The sequence below is a fragment of the Micromesistius poutassou genome (assembly GCF_964030765.1).
Source record: "Micromesistius poutassou genome assembly, chromosome: 19".
Classification (NCBI taxonomy): Eukaryota; Metazoa; Chordata; class Actinopteri; order Gadiformes; family Gadidae; genus Micromesistius; species Micromesistius poutassou.
The window spans coordinates 234,103-254,839 of NC_140289.1; the positions used below are offsets into that span (position 1 = coordinate 234,103).

At 47.3% G+C, this 20,737-nt stretch overlaps 3 protein-coding genes across 3 annotated transcripts in view; 1 reads left to right on the forward strand and 2 right to left on the reverse strand.

Annotated features, from left to right (window-relative positions):
- The window catches only part of ccn6 (cellular communication network factor 6), a gene marked incomplete at its 5' end in the record, with an annotated part of 7,254 nt that extends 7,237 nt beyond the window's left edge, over positions 1-17 (reverse strand). The window contains 1 exon segment of the mRNA XM_084484208.1: positions 9-17. Coding sequence (XP_084340334.1) covers positions 9-17 — 9 coding nt within the window.
- Positions 18-5,676: 5,659 nt separating this feature from the next.
- LOC311364057 (gap junction delta-2 protein-like) lies at positions 5,677-8,026 on the forward strand (the record flags this gene model as incomplete). The annotated part of the gene is made up of 2 exons (XM_084484066.1): positions 5,677-5,747; positions 7,207-8,026. The coding sequence occupies 2 exons, from the start codon at positions 5,677-5,679 to the stop codon at positions 8,024-8,026; spliced, it is 891 nt and encodes a 296-aa protein (XP_084340192.1).
- A 5,132-nt stretch (positions 8,027-13,158) lies between these two features.
- LOC311364058 (syntaxin-binding protein 6-like) lies at positions 13,159-20,577 on the reverse strand (the record flags this gene model as incomplete). Its single annotated transcript, XM_084484067.1, has 6 exons — positions 13,159-13,182; positions 15,619-15,773; positions 17,543-17,641; positions 18,146-18,485; positions 19,648-19,778; positions 20,418-20,577. The coding sequence occupies 6 exons, from the start codon at positions 20,575-20,577 to the stop codon at positions 13,159-13,161; spliced, it is 909 nt and encodes a 302-aa protein (XP_084340193.1).
- Positions 20,578-20,737: the final 160 nt, after the last annotated feature.

The following is a 20,737-nucleotide window of genomic DNA, read 5'->3' on the forward strand; positions in this document are numbered from 1 at the left end:
CCTCATACTGTCCTCATAGTGTCCCCTCATAGTGTCCTCATAATGTCCTCATAGTGCCCTCATACTGTCCTCATAGTGTCCCCTCATACTGTCCTCATAGTGTCCTCATAGTGTCCTCATAATGTCCTCATAGTGTCCCCTCATAGTGTCCTCATACTGTCCTCATAGTGTCCCCTCATACTGTCCTCATAGTGTCCTCATAATGTCCTCATACTGTCCTCATAGTGTCCCCTCATAGTGTCCTCATAATGTCCTCATAGTGCCCTCATACTGTCCTCATAGTGTCCCCTCATACTGTCCTCATAGTGTCCCCTCATAGTGTCCTCATAGTGTCCCCTCATACTGTCCTCATAGTGTCCCCTCATAGTGTCCTCATAATGTCCTCATACTGTCCTCATAGTGTCCCCTCATACTGTCCTCATAGTTTCCCCTCATACTGTCCTCATAGTGTCCCCTCATAGCCGACCCACACAACAGAAACACAGACAAACACAGAGACAAAGGGGCACCACTGCAACGGGGGAGAGAGGAGATAGAGAGGAGATAGAGAGGTACAGAGGACCGGGGGAACGAGGGACAGAGGGAGACGGAGGGAGGGAGCAGAACATGAATTGCGTATTAATGTGGATAAGTCTGTGTGTGCGTCTGTTTGTGTGTGTGTGTGTGTGTGTGTGCGTCTGTTTGTGTGTGTGTGTGCGTATGTTCGTGTGTGTGTGTGTGTGCGTGTGTGTGTGGCTGTAAGTGGAAGTGTCAGTGGATGATGAATGACCAGGGGAAGCACAGCATCCCTGAAGTCTTCAGCATCAGGACCAACTCCCCCCACCACACACACACACACACACACACACTATTGCACCACCTCATCTGTCAGAAAAAAAAGAAATCTCATCCCAACAATGCGCGGTGCAGACGTGCGCGGTCAGGGTGTGAACGGCGAAGACTGCATGATGCAGATTCCAAGCTGCAGGCTGCAGGCTGCAGAGAGGGTACCAGCGGGCAGGACCAGGGTGAGGGTACCAGCGGACAGGACCAGGGTGAGGGTACCAGCGGACAGGACCAGGGTGAGGGTACCAGCGGACAGGACCAGGGTGAGGGTACCAGCGGACAGGACCAGGGTGAGGGTACCAGCGGACAGGACCAGGGTGAGGGTACCAGCGGACAGGACCAGGGTGAGGGTACCAGCGGACAGGACCAGGGGGAGGGTACCAGCGGACAGGACCGGGGTGAGGGTACCAGCGGACAGGACCAGGCCTCACACCGGGGGGCACTAGAATGTGGCATGGCTTCACATCAGAGGTTCACAGTGATTACAATGAGGGCGAAACGTGCCGGCTGTGATGAAGGACGGGCTCTGTGAGACGGGGTGGTGGTCAGTGAGACAGGGTGGTCTGTGAGACAGGGTGGTGGTCAGTGAGACAGGGTGGTCTGTGAGACAGGGTGGTCGGTGAGACAGGGTGGTCGGTGAGACAGGGTGGTGGTCAGTGAGACGGGGTGTGTTATGACCCAGGGTCATAATTTAGTATTTTTCAGTGTTGATGTGTGGATTTTTCTGTGCTGTTGCTCCTCCCTGCCTGATGGGGGCGGTGGTGCTACCACCATCGGTGTGTCCCCAGGTGCTGGCTGCCGATTGGTGAACGGACCAATCGGAGCTGCTATAAATGGCCGCCGCTTGAGACATTCACCCTCTTCTCTTGACCCTACTCCCAACTGCACCAGGCTTTGTTGTATTTCATGGTATGGTATGGTATGGTTTTGTATTGTGTTGAACTTTAGCAGTCCAGGTAGTTGTAGGGGTGAGTAGCTCTCTTGGTTTGTCTCCTTTTCTCCTGTTTATTTTATAGGGAGTCTAATCTTTGGCTCTGGTTAGGTAAGGTAGTTTGGGTCAGATTGTTCTGTTTGTTGTTTTGGGCCATGCTCTCCCTGAAGCTCAATGCTACCGTTTATCTTTAAAGATTGAATAAATTAACTTCTGTTGGACTGCAGCTCTGTGTGCCTGGTCATCTGTGGGCGTGGGGGAAAGAGGGGAGCATCCTTTGTTATGTTCGGTTCCCCTAGGCCGGTCGTAACAGGGTGGTCAGTGAGACGGGGTGGTCAGTGAGACGGGGTGGTCAGTGAGACGGGGTGGTCAGTGAGACATGCTGCCCTCTGGCGATTTTAAGTTACGCTGCTCGTTAGCTGATAAAAACACACACCTAAAATATTTTTTTGTGCGACTAATACGGTTAAGAGTTAACGTTAATGAAGGTTTAGGGTTGGGTACGGGTCGGTTAGGGTTAGTAAAGAGTTAACGTTAGTAAAGGTTCAGGGTGGGTGGAGGCAGGGTACGGGTCGGTTAGGGTTAGTAGACGTGGCTGCGGTTGATAAGGACATGTCCGAGGGAGGCTTCAGAATGATGTGACGGGGCAGTTCAGCCCTGCAGCTCCACGGAGATCGGCCTCTCCTGTTAGGGCAATTACCCGCACGGACATGACGGCGGTGATGCTGATGACGTGATGAGGGCACGGAGGGTTTGTCATCATTTGCATGCGTCTGTCCGGGGCGTGGCATGACCTACTGACACAGATTAGGAATAGACTTCTCCCTCCCTACTGTAAACAGAAACGTCTCTTTCATTAAACCATCAAGAGGAACAAAGCAGCGGACTACACAGTAACACGTCATCATGTTTGATAGCTGCAACACGGCAGGGATGGATATTATAGCACAAACTCAGGGTGTATGCATAACTGTGTCCAAGGAGCCAATACACGGTTAATTAATCTCCATCGGGCCATTTGTTAACCAATCAAGTGCATACTAAATACAAAATAATTGATCATTTGCGTATTAATTTCATATATTTCAGTAACCTACAACAGAATAACGTTACACTGACGATGGAAACACATAACCAAATGAATCCAAAAGTATCTGGTCTGGGAGCAGCTGGTTAGGGATGTGTGTGGTCTGAAACATAGAAAGAAAGTAAATATACATGTTGCCACATCTAATACAAATAAGACCAAGCGAATGTTATTAGGAATGTTATTAAGGAATCTAATATTATTAAGGAGTCTGTCTGTCTCTGTCTCCCGCTCCATAGTTTTATACCACAAGGTGGCACTAACACTCCTCTCTCCCTCTACCTCTCTCCCTCTACCTCTCCCTCCCTCTCACTCTCTATCTCCCTCTACCTCTCCCTCCCTCTCTCTCTCTATCTCCCTCTACCCCTCCCTCCCTCTCTCTCTCTCGCTCTCTATCTCTCTGTCACTCTCACTCTCTCAACCGCTCTCCCTCCCTCTCTGTCACACTCACTCTCACTTTCTCACTCTCTCTCTCTCTCTCCCTCCCTCTCTGTCACTCTCACTATCCCTCGCACTCTCACTCTCTGTAGTTGTATACCACAAGATGGCGCCAACACTCTTCTTTTACCCAACCACGAATGAACTGAAGCGTTGACAATATTTCTGAGTCGCAAAACGTCATCTGTACCTTTTTATCTGACGCTTTATAGCGTCATCATAAGACAAAGGGAAGCGAACCGCAGACCGTGGCAGTGTTAATGCTCGGCACTACAAGTCGAGGTAGAAGGGATCACTCGGCAAATATTAGATAACAATCATACTGAGCGTGTTATTTTCAAATAATAAAGAATCAACGAATATAATCGAATGCTCGAGTAATTCATAGTCAAGTAATTAAAAAAGGTAATCAAAAAAAGTAATCCAAAAAAGTAATCCAAAAGAACTAGGCCTAATCCAAAAAAATGCATCCATAAATAGTAAAAGTAATCCAAAAACAAGTAATCAAAAAAGGCTTATCTCGAAGAATAATCTGTACCTATCATACTAGGAAACATTTTCACAAACGTTTAGGTTTAAACCTTATTTTATATAACTAACACACACATGTGTTCGTTGCTTTTCCGTGTCACAAAGACAGAGGGAACATATCTTCATGTTAATGGTGAAGATATGGAAAAACACATTTCCTCATATTTCACTATTATAATCCAAAAGGATTTGGTGGTCTCCACTCCAATTGATTCCTAGTCTCGTTTAGATCCACTGGTATTAGAACGACACTGCCCAGGCCACTGGTTCGGGTATGATATATATATATATATATATATATATATATATATATATATATATATATATATAATTTAACTGCCCCTTGGCTGTTACAGCAAGTGAAATCCAGTTCATGCTCTAGTAATACTGATGCATAATATTATTCCCTCCCTGTCACACTGTATTTGCTGTGTGTATTTCACATTTAATAGGTCATGTGGTGATTGCATCATCATTTAATCTGTGATATCTCTCCGGTATCTGGGCGACCTAATCTTTCCTTAATTTATTATTTATTCATTTACAACGGAAACAAACAATATTTGAGTAGCATGTCCTATTTTTAGTATCCAATACCTGTAGGCTATCCCTCGTGGACACACAAATACAACACGATCTTATATAAAAAAAATAATGTTTTCCTCATATGATATATAATGTTTAATGTCATCAAATGTTTTCCTAAATATCCGCAGGTTCGCTCTACTGGACAACCAACTGTATTCACATTAAAATGTATTCGTATACGAATACAGTTAAAACGAATACTATCAATATGCTATCATATTTGCTTAGTATTTTACTGAACTTAATTGGTATTTTATGGTGTTAGTATTGAAATGTATTGGTATTTAACTGTTTTATTTTAGTATTTAACGACTCACTTTATAATTAGAGAGTAGGCAGGGGGCGGGGCCCCCGGAGGATGTCTTCACTCCGATTGGATACTTTATAACCTCCCCCCGCCAATCACAATATTTTTTTCTGTTTTCTCTCTCTCTCTCTCTCTCTCTCTCTCTCTCTCTCTCTCTCTCTCTCTCTCTCTCTCTCTCTCTCTCTCTCTCTCTCTCTCTCTCTCTCTCTCTCTCTCTCTCTCTCTCTCTCTCTCTCTCTCTCTCTCTCTGTCGTCTAATCCTCTCGCGTCATAGCCGCCAATTTTACCTTTCATCTTTTCATACATTTCTATTGATCGGTCGTCGCACCGCGAGCCGCCCTACTCTCTCCCCTCGGTGCGCGTGGCCCGGGTCTCCCCTCTGCACAAACCCCATCCGCACGTGACACAAATGAGCCTACTTAAAGCCGGATTAGCGCGAGCGCAACAGTGAAACGCCGCGTGACCCCGCGCGCTCTCTGTACGGGCGGTGACGCGCATTAACGGACGCGCTCCTCGCGGCTTAAGAGGAACCGGACAGGAGCGCATCAGCCAGACGCGCACATGCACGCGGTCACTGCACGACCACCGACCGGCGGACGCACGAGCCCGCGGAGAACCGAGCAGGACCCGGTTTTGGTTCTGAGCGGTTAGGGTCAGGGTGAGTGTTCTCAGGTCTCGGAGAACCGAGGAGAACCGTGTTTGGCTCTGAGGGGGTTAGGGTCAGCGTTCTCAGACGGACCGTGTTTGGTTCTTCTGAGGGGTTAAGGTAAAGGTTCTCACACGGTCTCGGCGCACCGAGGAGAACCGAGCGGGACCGTGTTCGGTTCTGAGCGGTGGGGGTGAGTGTTCTCAGGCGGACCGCGTTCGGTTCTGAGCGGTGGGGGTGAGTGTTCTCAGGCGGACCGTGTTCGGTTCTGAGCGGTGAGGGTCAGAGTTCTCAGGCGGCCTCGGAGCACCGGATGAGCCGTCATGGGGGAATGGACCATCCTCGAGCGGCTCCTGGAGGCGGCCGTTCAGCAGCACTCTACTATGATAGGGAGGTAGGATACTAACCATTACTAAATACTAACTACTAACTACTACTAACCCTGTCATTACTCTACTATGATAGGGAGGTAGGATACTAACCATTACTAAATACTAACTACTACTAACCCTGTCATTACTCTACTATGATAGGGAGGTAGGATACTAACCATTACTAAATACTAACTAACTACTAACCCTGTTATTACTCTACTATGATAGGAAGGTAGGATACTAACCATTACTAAATACTAACTACTACTAACTACTAACTCTGTCATTATTATACTATGATAGGGAGGTAGGACTAACCAATTACTAAATACTAACTAATAACCCTATCATCAGTACTCTACTACGATAGGGAGTTAGGTGACTAACCAACTACTAACTACTAACCCTGTCATCAGTACTCTACTATACTCCAGTATGATAGGCAGGTAGGAGACTAACCAGCCACTAAATACAAACTACTAACCCTGTCATTACTCTACTATGATAGGCAGGTAGGACTAACCAACTACTAACTACTAAATACTAACCCTGTCATCACCACCCTACTATTATAGGGAGGTAGAACACTAACCAACTATTAAATACTAATTAATAGAATAGAAAATAGAAAGCCTTTATTGTCGTTATACACAGTACAATGAAATTCAAAGAGCAGCTCCTTAAAAGTGCACACATAGTTAGCACAATATAAAATATAAAAGACTAGACAGTATAAAATATGAATACACAATGAAATAAAAATAAGAAACACGGTTCACCACCCTGTCAGCAGCACTTTACTGTAGGGAGTTAGGAGACTGACCAGCGACCCTACTAACTACTAACTTCTCACTATCTACTCACAACTACCTGTATAACTACAGTACTACATAACTAGTCTCTTTATCTACTGTTTATAACTACGGTTTATAACTACCCTAGTCTGTATATCTACTGTTTATCACTAGTCTGTGTATATCTAATGTTTATAACTAGTCTCTGTATATCTAATGTTTATAACTAGTCTCTTTATATCTACTGTTGATAACTAGTCTCTTTATATCTACTGTTGATAACTAGTCTGTGTTCAGGGACGTCATGAATGAGATGAACAGCTCCCAATTAGACGCTTTGATTTCATATTTTGGTTTCCAATCCCTAATTGAATCTGGACGTGCTTACTCCATGTATGAGCTGTGGCACATCATAGTACCACTCTATGTAGAGCTGTGATACATCGTAGCACCGCTCTATGTAGAGCTGTGATACATCGTAGCACCGCTCTATGTAGAGCTGTGATATCACCACTCTGTAGAAGCTGTGATACATCGTAGCACCGCTCTATGTAGAGCTGTGACACATCGTAGCACCGCTGTGTATGATAAACAGACCTGTGTGTATCTGTCGTTGCCTGTCCAGAATCCCCTCTCTGCTATCGATCCGAGTATCACCTCACGTGGTCTCCTCTCTCCCCTGCAGGATCCTGCTCACCGTGGTGGTGATCTTTCGGATCCTGATCGTGGCCATCGTCGGGGAGACCGTCTACGATGACGAGCAGGAGATGTTCGTGTGCAACACCCTGCAGCCGGGCTGCAACCAGGCGTGCTACGACCAGGCCTTCCCCATCTCCCACATCCGCTACTGGGTCTTCCAGATCATCATGGTGTGCTGCCCCAGCCTCTGCTTCATCACCTACTCCGTGCACCAGTCGTCCAAGCAGAAGGAGCGCTGCTTCTCCGGCGTGTACCTGTCGGTGGACCGGGCCGGCCGTCCCGACGACAACCTGCTGAAGAACACGCTGGTGAACGGGCTGCTGCAGAACTCGGAGAACTCGTACAAGGAGGCCGACCCCGAGGCGTTCCCCCGGCAGTTCCCCCGGCAGTGCGCGCGGACGCAGTCCAAGGCGCGGCGGCAGGAGGGCATCTCCCGCTTTTACATCATCCAGGTGGTCTTCCGGAACGTGCTGGAGGTGGGCTTCCTGGTGGGGCAGTACTTCCTGTACGGTTTCAACGTGCCCCCGGTGTACGAGTGCGACCGCTACCCGTGCATCAAGGACGTGGAGTGCTACGTGTCCCGGCCCACGGAGAAGACGGTGTTCCTGGTCTTCATGTTCGCCGTCAGCGGCGTCTGCGTGGTCTTCAACCTGGCGGAGCTCAACCACCTCGGCTGGAAGAAGATCAAGGAGGCCGTGAGGGGCGTGCAGGCCCGGAGGAAGTCCGTCTACGAGATCCGCAAGAAAGACCCGGCCAAGATGACCGGCTTCGGACACATGCAGTCCGGTGACTCCGCCTACGTTTGACTGACTTCAGCCGAGGTGGAGCAGTGGAGACCTGCCAAGGTCTACAGCTGGACAGCTCTTGATCCAAGTACCTTTAGATCTGAACAGCTGTAGACCTGCCGAGCTCTATATCTGAGCAGCTCTATATCTGAGCAGCTCTATATCTGAAGAGCTCTATATCTGAGAAGCTCTAGACCTGCCGAGCTCTATATCTGAAGAGCTCTATATCTGAGAAGCTCTAGACCTGCCGAGCTCTATATCTGAGTAGCTCTATATCTGAGAAGCTCTAGACCTGCCGAGCTCTATATCTGAAGAGCTTCGGATCCCAGCAGCTCTAGATCTTGACAGTTCTAGATCACAGCATATTTAGATCTGAACAGCTCTAGACCTGCAGAGCTCTATATCTGAGCAGCTCTAGACCTGAGCAGCTCTAGACCTGAGAAGCTCTAGACCTGAGGAGCTCTAGACCTGAGGTGCTCTACCTCTGAGAAGCTCTAGATCCCAGGAGCTCTTGATCATAAGTGAATATTTCCTTCACCAATGTCCTTATCTTGGAACTACAGGGAAAAGGAACTTGCAAAGATGTTCTTGTAAATACGTATCTGTTAGGTCACGGTCTGTCGCTGACGGTAGTGGAACACCCGGGCTGCTGGGCGCTGAGTGACGGTGGCGTTGGTACCTCTGGGGGAAAAGGACAGGTTAGGCGTCGTCAGAGGCGCGGCGCAAGAGCCCCAAACAAACGTCTGCTTCTGTTCTGTCTTTGAGATTCGTCTTTTAGGACCTGTGAAACATTCTCTCATTATCTTGTTATTTTTAATTCAAAGTATTTCAATAGCAATACTTTGGACTTTGGTCTTTGGTCACTCCCCGATGAGGAGTATAAAGGGAAGAAGTATAAAGTGCTTATTTAAATGAGGATGTTCACGTCCACTGTTTAATCGTAGTTCATTAGGTCCTGTTTTAATCTTGTTGTTTTTAAACTTTGCACTGAGAGGCCGAACGCGGACATGGAGGAATCGTTCCAAGGGACGGGAACAGCTCCGGTGTGTCTGGAGCTCTGCTGGCACGGCCCGCCGCTAAACCACGCCGTCTCATCTCCCCGCTCATTGGTTGCGTAAGGGTTAACCTCCGACCGTAAACACGGTTCCAGTGAGCGCGTGGTAAAGCCGTGGCACCGTTTTGACCATTTTGTGTGTGTGTGTGTGTGTGTGTGTGTGTTTTGTACAATAGTACCACACCACTTATCTCAACGTGTGTGTTTGATACATGCATACATATGTACGTATCCATGTATGAAATACTTGCGTGCAAAATTACTGTGTCTTATATTAAATACTGTGTTTATTTCTCGTTTTGAACATGCGGTGCTGCCATCTTGTATTTCGAATGAAGGTGTCCGCAATAAAAATGGATGTCAAACTGTTTAAGTGATTTAACCTTCAGGACATGAAGCTTTTAAGGAAGTTTGGGTCATTCTTAGAATTAATCACATTGGACAGGATTATTGAATAACTATGAGTACGATAAGCATAAAAATACATTCAATTAAACCTAACCATAATGAGCTATTCACCGATAACATCAATATTGGGTAAAGCCCCTTTGGTCATTGGCCGCAGATGGATTAGTTCCATTTAAATCTTCTGGGAAGGGATTCAATGTACAAGCTAGGTGGTTTATTTACATTCCGAAGTAATGGGTTTACCTTGCAAATGCAACCTACTAATGCTGTAATGCTTTGATTAACTGGTGGCTTTTGATAATATGTTACCCCATCACTTCGTCCTCACACACAAAGGATAACCTCCCTGTTGTGTCTCCATTACGCACACGCATTTGTAGCTGGGGCAAACGACACCATCCCTCCACCTCTGGAATAATCTAATGGGTGGAACATAATAATCAGACTGGGTTTTATTGATTATATCTCACGCACGCATCCTGCAATAGGACAGTGTTGAAGGCTGGTTACCCAATGAGGGGTAAGATCCCACATGAAACCCCGGGACAACCAGAGGCAGTCAGTCATTACTGGGCCGAGTCACTGAGCGTCGACTCACTCGATCGCGAAGTGAGGAGATGAAAGCATCGCAGAGAGCCGTGGGGGAGGGCCAGGTGTCGGATAATTCGGCTCAGGCGGCGGACTAACCCGGTGCCACGTCGCCGCCTCAACGGTAAAATCCTCAGGTTGACACGGGAGGTAGTAACTTATGACTCGGGTAAACATCGGGAACAGCGGGGTGTCAGGGCGGCTGATGACGAGCCCACCGCCACCACACACCGACCTTTGGATGTGGATGAACCAAAGGTAAAGGTAAACCATTTATTCAGGGTTTGTTTGGTGTGAAGAAATAGTGATGCTCATGCGATTTTACCGAGGCATGTTATGAACTGTTGTCCTTTAGTTCCTAAGTATCCCCTGCCTTCACTCTTTCTAACAATGTATCATCAGTTGGTGGTACATCTTTTTTACCAAAAATTAGGACCATCCACAACTCCTAGCCAGAGACCTCAAAGCCTGTTGAAGTGCTCTCTACCTAGAAGCCTCCACCACAGCGCCACCCAGTGGCTCACAGGATTAATGAATTATCAGAATATCACCTCTCGACTGTTTTCTGGAGCCTGGAATTGAAGACCTTTCCATGTCAGAAATATAATCAAAGGTCCTACATGAAATGTGACGTTAAACTTATGCATTTTTTTAAATGGCACTATACACCAAAGTCATTTAGCATGCAACAGACATTGAGGATAATAGTTTTGATGAGGACTATATATCTATCAGCAGACTGTAATAGCGAAGTTTGATTTGCTACTGTTCTGTCTGATTGAATAGTGGTATGGCTCATTTTCCTGAGATAGTAAATAAGGGTTGTTCCTCCTCATCTGAATAATGCAACGTCTTTGACCTCCCAGGGGCCAGCTCCACACTATAAAAGAGCTGAGCGTAAACTACAACCTCGTTCCTATTTCTAACGTAGCTTTCCAACACAGTAACTGTTACAGTAGGCTACAGGGCCTACCTTATCTATTGATATGACATTTTAATATAAATCGCATAAATATTGACGTTATCACAATGTTCAACAGGATAAAAATATATTTTTAGTATGATTTTTTTTTTACAACAAATAACAGAGCTGGCTGACCCCATATTGTAATTCTCTAACACCTGCTACAGCTTTTATAGCTGTAATCGAGTGTAATCGAATCATCTAGATTTAGTAGGCTACTCTTTGATTAACGTAGCCTAAGTTGCAGCTACTTAAGCTATACTAAGACAAGTCGAGTCTCTTTCAAACCAAAAGGTACAAAAACGTTTCAAGACCCTTTGGTTCATCAACATCGTCATTTATGTCATTCAGTCTTCGACTCGTCTCTGTTATTTTATTTTTTTTGCTGTACACACTCTGTTGTTGTGTTGTGAATACGCCCTGTATAGCTTAAGAAAAATATTGAAGCTGTTTAACTTTATTAATTTCTTCCTTTGTTTGTGTGGTACACTCAAAAATGTATTTTATTTTGATTTATTTTGTTTATTTTTGGAATTATTGGGTTTATATAATAACGTAAGTATTGCTGAGTCCTTTATTTTTGTTATTTGTAAGAAACAAAACATTTCAATTTGAGATTGAGAATGAAAGTATTGCATGACGAAGCATTAAGGAAAAAGGAAATGGGAAAGAGGAACCAATGAGCCCAGGTCGTGTTGCGCCAGGTTTTTAAAGTGGGGGCTCCTCCCCCTCCTCAGGGAAAAATTAGGAATAAAAACGAATGGTTTGTGTTCTAATGCCATCAACATTGTCTCCGTGTTTTACAGGTCAGTACAATGTGAAAATCACAGAACTCTATCTCCTAAAGCTGAACTTCATGTAGCATGAGTGTGATGAGTTGTATGACTTGAGTGTTGAGGATCGACTTTAAGCAGAGCGGCAATATTTGAAAATGGCGGTTGTCACGTGTGTTGAACGCAGTATTATCGATTGTGTTGGGAAAATTAATATTTTAATTCGATCGACATTGTGTCCATGTTTTTCAGGGAAGTAATAGGCATTTAACCCAAACCATTTGTTACTGTGGTAGGCCTATCTTTGGGACCCGTAACACGTCTTTTTTTTAAATTTCTTATCTGACCACGACCATCCTTTCATCCTTGTTTTGTGTGAATTTATTCCAAAATTACGTCTTACTTTTCCTTATCTCTTCGCACTTCGCATCTTCTACTGTTTTGACAAAATAGTGACGTCCACTCCAATTACAACGTCACACTGATGTGTTTTGCTGATGGCCAGGTGGCCATTTGGCGCTCTCTGGTGGTGATGGTGCGTAAAGTCATATCAGAGACATACATTTCAAAATATAATTCAAAGCGACACAACAGCTCTTAGGGAAATTGTAAACAGTTTATTCAAACACACAATGTACTGTATGTTGTTTTAATGATGTTTGGATTGTTAAGTCAAGTTACATTAAGGATGCTTTACATGTACAGTTCAGTACAGGTCAGTTTCCATTCGCACAAGAAGAATATTCATCACACAAACAATAGATAATAAAGACAGTACAGATAAATAGGAACGAATGAAAGGCAGACAACATGTAGACATGAACATAAGTCCATCAGACAGACAATCCAAAATTAAAACACAGATACAAGAGACTAGCAGCATAAGGAGACTTCAAAACATTGAAGACAGACTTGACAACATATTGACTTTACGACATGTGGTTAAATACCAGACAATGACACAAGAAATTCAGTCAGTAGTTCATTACAAGACATAGAACCAGCAGTCAATACTTTTATCTCCTCAGCAGAGGACTTTGGTGAAGGAACTAGGAACTGAAGAGTGCTAGGCTTGGTTCTCCAGGTTGGTTCTCCAGGTTGGTTAAGGAACTACCAGGCTTCTAGTCCTGGTTCTCCGGGTTGGTTAAGGAACTCCCAGGGTTCTACTCCAGGTTCTCCAGGTTGGTTAAGGAACTCCCAGGGTTCTACTCCAGGTTCTCCGGGTTGGTTAAGGAACTCCCAGGGTTCTACTCCAGGTTCTCCAGGTTGGTTAAGGAACTCCCAGGGTTCTAGTCCTGGTTCTCCGGGTTGGTTAAGGAACTCCCAGAGCGCTAGGCCTTGTCCTTCTTCAAGGTTTTCGGTGAAGTCACTTTGAGTACTTCAGGCTCAGCTGGTGAAGGAAACAGAGACAACGTCACACAAGTTGAGCATTAGAGGTCATATAGCTCTAACTGTAGCTACAACGCAAGCCACTAGAGCTATAGCTAGAGCTGCCTCCAATGAGTCCAGAGCTGCCTCTAACCTAGTCTAGAGCAGCCTCCACTAAGTCTATAGCACCCTCTTCTGAGGGATAATCATTCTGTCCACAGGTGCCTTGGCGGTGGAATGAGAACTCGCTACCTAGCCGCCTATGTTCTGCAAAATGATGACTAAATGTAGATTACTAAATGTAGGTATCTTATCAATCAACACAATTATCAATCTTAATCTTAAAAGTGTAGAGCTTGATTCAAGCAGCAAATGTAACCCAACAACAGAATGGTGAAGTTAGGAGAACGGATTTGGGGTTCATGTTAAAGTCTAAACACTTTCCAGGTGATCAGTGGAGGTTGTGAAGACAAAATGGTGACCAGACTTCTCCGCAGACTGCTTTCAGCAGTCCTCAGGGTGCACTGCCGTCATCACGACCTGCTTCTTAAGAAGATGCTCTCCTCTTATTTTATGTAATCAGGCCAGCCTCCACAATCAGGCAGGAAGCGACTCCATTAGAGGCTGATTGTCTGAAGACGAAGGTTAATCCTGACTGATGACCGTACCACCTGGGTGATGAAGAGGCTCCTGTCAGTCTTGCGCCATCACTGTGATTAGCATGCTAGCTTCTTGTTAGCTCTTTACAACAGCATCCCATCCACTTTCTCTTAAGCAGATAAGCCTTATCCGGCGAAGGATTGTGTTTTTTTGTCCCTGGACTATTCCAACCAATAAGACCAGTAAGGGGTCAAAAGGCAGAAGGTAGGCCCCAGCCTGAGCCAATCACATCATTGCTGCATTTTATCCCTTGGTCTTAACACTGTTGGGTCATAAACGTAATATCCGACAGACTAGAAAGCAGCTGTAGGAATCAAAGGTTCGTTGGGGCTTTAGCCAAACGCGCACGCACGCACGCACACACGCACGCACACACACTGATAGGAACTCTGATCTTATTGTGTGTCGTCAACGATTCAACAATATTCTCTACTGTCAACTATGGATAGAAAGCTTGAGCCCCTGCAGTTTGGTCTGGGAGTGGGGTGGACGATTACGATACCCTGACCATTACATAGACCGTACCACCTGTACCCTGACCATTACATAGACCGTACCACCTGGGACCCTGACCATTACATAGACCGTACCACCTGTACCCTGACCACTACATAGACCGTACCACCTGTACCCTGACCATTACATAGACCGTACCACTTGGGACCCTGACCATTACATAGACCGTACCACCTGGGACCCTGACCATTACATAGACCGTACCACCTGGGACCCTGACCATTACATAGACCGTACCACCTGGGACCCTGACCATTACATAGACCGTACCACCTGTACCCTGACCATTAGATGTGGACCGTACCACCTGTACCCTGACCATTAGATGTGGACCGTACCACCTGTACCCTGTCCATTACATAGACCATACCACCTGTACCCTGACCATTACATAGACCGTACCACCTGTACCCTGACCATCGGATGTGGACCGTACCACCTACTTCATGAGTTCGCGCGGGTTACATTCCAAGGTTGTTCCATCCCCCCTCAGGTGGACAGTGGTACGGCTCTTCTGGATGATGATGAGGCACTAAACGACCACCATGAGACCAACATGTGAGGGTCCCTCCCGTCCTGCTCTAGTGACCGCTGGCTCTGACCCGGTGGTCCCGTCCTGCTCTAGTGACCGCTGGCTCTGACCTGGTGGTCCCGTCCTGCTCTAGTGACCGCTGGCTCTGACCTGGTGGTCCCATCCTGCTCTAGTGACCGCTGGCTCTGACCTGGTGGTCCCATCCTGCTCTAGTGACCGCTGGCTCTGACCCGGTGGTCCCGTCCTGCTCTAGTGACCGCTGGCTCTGACCTGGTGGTCCCGTCCTGCTCTAGTGACCGCTGGCTCTGACCCGGTGGTCCCGTCCTGCTCTAGTGACCGCTGGCTCTGACCCGGTGGTCCCGTCCTGCTCTAGTGACCGCTGGCTCTGACCTGGTGGTCCCGTCCTGCTCTAGTGACCGCTGGCTCTGACCTGGTGGTCCCGTCCTGCTCTAGTGACCGCTGGCTCTGACCCGGTGGTCCCGTCCTGCTCTAGTGACCGCTGGCTCTGACCCGGTGGTCCCGTCCTGCTCTAGTGACCGCTGGCTCTGACCCGGTGGTCCCGTCCTGCTCTAGTGACCGCTGGCTCTGACCTGGTGGTCCCGTCCTGCTCTAGTGACCGCTGGCTCTGACCTGGTGGTCCCGTCCTGCTCTAGTGACCGCTGGCTCTGACCTGGTGGTCCCGTCCTGCTCTAGTGACCGCTGGCTCTGACCTGGTGGTCCCGTCCTGCTCTAGTGACCGCTGGCTCTGACCTGGTGGGCCGTGTCTGCAAACTGCTGGGCTCTGTGCATTAGCTCCAGCGTCCGGTCCTCCGCCCGGGTTAGTCGCTCCCCTCGCTCGCCCACAGACACCGTCACCCTGTGCACTACATTATTCATGAGGCCCCCAGGGAAATGTCCTGGCTGACCTGGACAAAGACCACAAACAACCCACTGTAAACATGAGCAGCGGTGCCTGATAAAGTATGGTATGAGTTTTAATGGGTGGTGGTTTGGGGGAGTGCGTGGTGCTAGGGGTGGTGGGTGGGGGTTGGGGTGGTGAGTAGTGTTAGGGTGGTGGTGGGTGGTACCTGACGGTCATGGTTTGGGTGGTGCCTGATTGTTGGGGTGGTGCATGGTAGTTAGGGTGATGGATGGTGGTAGGTGCCTGGTGGTTGGGGAAGTCTGTGAAGGCTGGGGTGGTGTGTAGTAGTTAGGGTGCTGTGGGGTGATGGATGGATGGTGGTGGTTGTGGTGGTGCGTGGTCGTGGTAAGGGTGATGGATGGGGTTGGGGTGATGGATGGATGGGGGTGGTGCATGGTGGTAGTTGGGGTGATGGATGGGGGGTTTGGGTGGTGCATGGTGGTGCGCGGTGGTTAGGATCGGTCAGGGTTTGGATCCTGTCCTCGCTGACCCAGAGACGAGTACCGGACATCCAGAAACACAAAGCTCTGTGTCACACAAACAAAGTGTCCTCTCTACCACCACCATAGTGGAGCCATTCTCCCCCGAGAGGTGAAGCCAGCGGGACAATAGACACTGAGACATGGGGCGGCGGTTTAGGGGAGAGAGGGATGGGAGGGGGAGAGAGAGACGGGAGAGAGAGACGGGAGGGGGAGGGCAGCTGGAGGAAGGAGAGAGTGATGGGGTTCTAAAGCCCATAATGAGGTAGCAACAAAGAAAAAGCAACAAGAGACAAAGGAGCAGAAACTGGAGCGACGAGGGCGACTGAAGACTGAGGTCCTGACCCGAGACTGGCTTCGAGGTTCTAGTCACCCCTGGAGATGTGGATCATCACCAGACCAGACGTGATCCTGGTGAAAATCCCTTCCTCCATTTTGTGTTGGTTGTGCTTCTCAGAAAACCATGACCGCTTTGGTACAGAATACTTTTACTTTGAAGACCATTTCGCAGTGTTGGGCAAGCTACTTGGAAGGTGTATTGAGCTACGCTACCAGTTACTCTATAGTCGATGAAGCTTCACTACACAAGCTACCCCCAGCGAAAGGTAGCATGCTAAGCTAACCTTTTAAACCTTTTGAAACAGATATGCAACGTTCACTTCAAGATTGAATTAAACAATCAGATTGAATCATGCCATGCTAGATTGACAGGTGTTTACACGATTAAAAGGATAAAGCTCACATTTCTAAGCTAAGCAAGTTCACCTGGAAACAAAAAACTAAATCTGTTCAGTTCCCTCCCCCTCTATCCTGTGTCTGGTCTACATGTGTGTGTGTGTTTGTGTCGTAGCATCAGTTCAATGGCTGGTATGTGATGACACAATCATAAGGAAGTGTCTCTGTCAGCTTCCATTGTCATAGAGCACCTCATATCTTTCTAAGTTTTTCGTCCGTGTACGGGGGGGTACTGAATCTCAAGATTCATTTCGGACTGCAGCAGACTGCTCCCATGTGCTTCAGCCGCAGAAAGGAAGCTTGTGTGGACGCTACCGCACTACTTAATCAATAAAAGAGCTTAGCTGAGGAAAAGCTATTGGATTTAGGAAACAGCAACATTACCACCACTGCCTCCACTGCCACCACCACAGAAATGTAGTTTTAAGTACTTTGAACTAGTTTAACTCTTTAGACTCTTCTGTCCAACACTGCCTCTCTGTATCACCGCCTACTCCTCAAAGTGTTAAGGCGAGGCGAGTACTGCATGGCGGACATCTCAGCGTTAGAATCCCCTCACCTTTGGACCGGGAGGCAGGGCGTTTGGCCAGCAGCCTCTTCTTCAGGCGGGTGAAGAAGGCTTTGCAGCGGTAGATGACCAGGTTCATGGTACAGGCCTCTGGCAGGAGACCAACAGAGTAAATACAACATAATAATAATTATGATGGTAATGGTGCAGCACACATTTGTTCACAGGTTGAACTCAGTCAGGGACTTTAGAGGGCAGGATGAACACTGATATCCACAGAGCAACTTCTAAAATCAAATGGGTTAGGGTTAGTTTAGTTAGTTAGAAGGGTTAGTAGTGTGGAAACCGACTAAGTTAGAAGATTTAGGGTGGATAATGAGTAAGTTAGAAGAGTTATTAGTGTTGATACTTGTTAGCCAGAATAATTCTGAGTTTGTTAGAAGAGGTAATGCGGAGATGCTGAGCTAGTTAGAGCTAGTTAAAGACGGGTGGATACTGGGTTAGTCTGGAAATTTAGCTAGTTAAAAGAGTTAGTGTGGATACTGAGTTATGTAGAAGAGTAGGTGTGAACACTTATCTAGTTAGAATATTTTGTGTGGATACTACTGGAGTTAGTAAGACGAGTTAGCGTGGATTCCGAGTTAGTTAGCGTACCTCCCGTCAGCTTGGGTTGACAGTTGATGAACTCCGTCACTCTGGCGGGAACGCAGCTCTTCCTCCGGGGCGACAGAGTCCTGGCCCTGGGTCCCACTGCGGCGGGGGGCTCCACCGGCCCGCGCGGCGGGATCCGGCCCGCGTCCAGGCTCATCCTGCGCAACACCCCCACCTTGGCGAGACCCCCCGGCAGACAGACCGGCGGGGGCCCGGTAGGACCTCCCGAGTAGGTCTTGTAGGCCTGGTACAGGATGAGGATGAAGATGCACTTCTCTGCAGAGGAGCTGCACACCCACTGGTCCACGGTGTTGTCAAAGACCAGGTCGAAGTCTGGGCAGTCCTGCATTAGCCACGGTCAGGGTTAGGGTGCTACCGACGACTTCGGCCCAGTCCCATTTCTCTCCCCTTAACAAGAACACTTGCTTTGAGTGCCCTTAGCTGCAAGTCAGCTCCTGAGCTGGCTAGCGTTCAAGGGTTGATTTTAAGGGAAAAACAGTACTCCCCGCTTGCTCCCCTAAGCATTGGGACACCCTACCTCTTCGCGGAAACGCGCAAAACTTAGGGTTAGGGCTCAAATCTAGGGGAAGGGGGAGAATTGCGACAGGGCCTTAGTCTCACAAAACAGACTTTAGATTCATATCTGAAGGCTAATAGCAGAGCAGCTCAGATCTGGGTGAACAGCGTTTCACTTCATATCAGTTTCGACGAACCTTGTTCGTGGAGGCGGATATCTGTAAGCGTGCCATTGGTGAGCACAAACTCAGCTAACAGTAGTGAACTACTAAAAGGTTTTAAATTGAAAAACTTGTAGACTGGCCACTGTGGATCCCCTTATGAAAGCTTCATCCACTCATGCTAATTCATATTCATTGGTAGAATATCTGTAACGATACAGGAAACAAGGCGTAACTACTGCCCTTGCAGTTTTATTATTTTTTGGCTCTTGACGATCCGTCTTAAGGACGAGGTCGGGGGGGGAGGACTGCACAGCACCAGAAACCAGCATTTCCTGTTGTGTTGTGGAGGTATTCGTTGGGATTTGCTGTCCTCCTCTATGCTCAATGCACCCAAAGCCAGACAACTAGTTATACTGCTTCACCAGACAACTAGTTATACTGCTTCACCACCACTCTGCTAGGAGGCTTATTCTCCTAACGAACACATCATAGATGATTCATGAGGTACTATATCAGGTCTGAGGAGATTAGCTCTCCCTTAGAGGTCTCCCTTAGAGGTTCCTTAAGGACTTTAGGTCTCCCTAAGAGGTCTCCTTTAAAGGTCCCTTAAGGACTTTAGGTCTCCCTTAGAGGTTCCTTAAGGAATTTCCACAAAACCTGGCAACCCTTCTCACCCCCCATTACTACACAGTAATAACGTTTTTTTCAAATTTTTAGCATTTTTTGTTAATCTCATTGGTCTGAGTGAAGCGGGATAAAATCAGGTTAACCCTAACCCTTCTTTTATCGTGGAATAACAGACCGTCCTTCCTCCTTCCTCCTGACCTTATTTGGGTCGATTCCATTGACCTGGCGGAGCTGGTCGACGCCCCACTGTGACCTTGTGACGAAGGGGGTGGAGCCAGCAAACTGTTTGACTTTGGTGATGAGCATCTGAGGAGGCGTCCTATTGGTCACTGGAAGATTGGGGAAGAAAAAAAAAGCCAATGAAAGCCTCCCTCCCAGCAGGTATATCAGTAGATGCAGTAACAAGTCGTATCCCGTGGGACCAGTTTAACCTAAAATAACAAATAATAAAAACAATTAACTTAATCTGGAGGATTTCTCATTATTGTCAAGTCACTTGTATATATACATCTCATTTCAGAGCTCCGGTCTCTGACTTAAGAAGGTTGTGTTCACCTGACTTAAGAAGGTTGTGTTCCCCTGACAGACTTAAGAAGGTTGTGTTCACCTGACAGACTTAAGAAGGTTGTGTTCCCCTGACAGACTTAAGAAGGTTGTGTTCCCCTGACAGACTTAAGGTTGTGTTCCCCTGACAGACTTAAGTAGGTTATGTTCACCTGACAGACTTAAGTAGGTTGTGTTCACCTGACAGACTTAAGAAGGTTGTGTTCCCCTGACAGACTTAAGTAGGTTGTGTTCACCTGACAGACTTAAGTAGGTTGTGTTCACCTGACAGACTTAAGTAGGTTGTGTTCACCTGACAGACTTAAGAAGGTTGTGTTCACCTGACAGACTTAAGTAGGTTGTGTTCCCCTGACAGACTTAAGTAGGTTGTGTTCCCCTGACAGACTTAAGTAGGTTGTGTTCACCTGACAGACAGAGGTAGGTAGCGTATTCTCCTCCCCGGGTGGACAGCAGGAGGATCCGCCTGCCGGTGCTCCTCCTCCTCCTCCTCACCTCCACGGCGACCAGCATGGTCTCCCCCCGCGGGACGAAGACCTTCTTGTTGATGGCGGACTGAGTGCTCATTGTTGTGCTGCTGTTGATCAAGTGGACACACGTCAGGGCGAGGTCGCCGGCTTTAAGCCACACAAACCCTGCCTTTGCTTCTGTTCTTAACACTATTAAAACATTAAAACGTGTTCTTAAATATTAAAACATTAAAACTCATTAGAGCAGGAATTAAAGG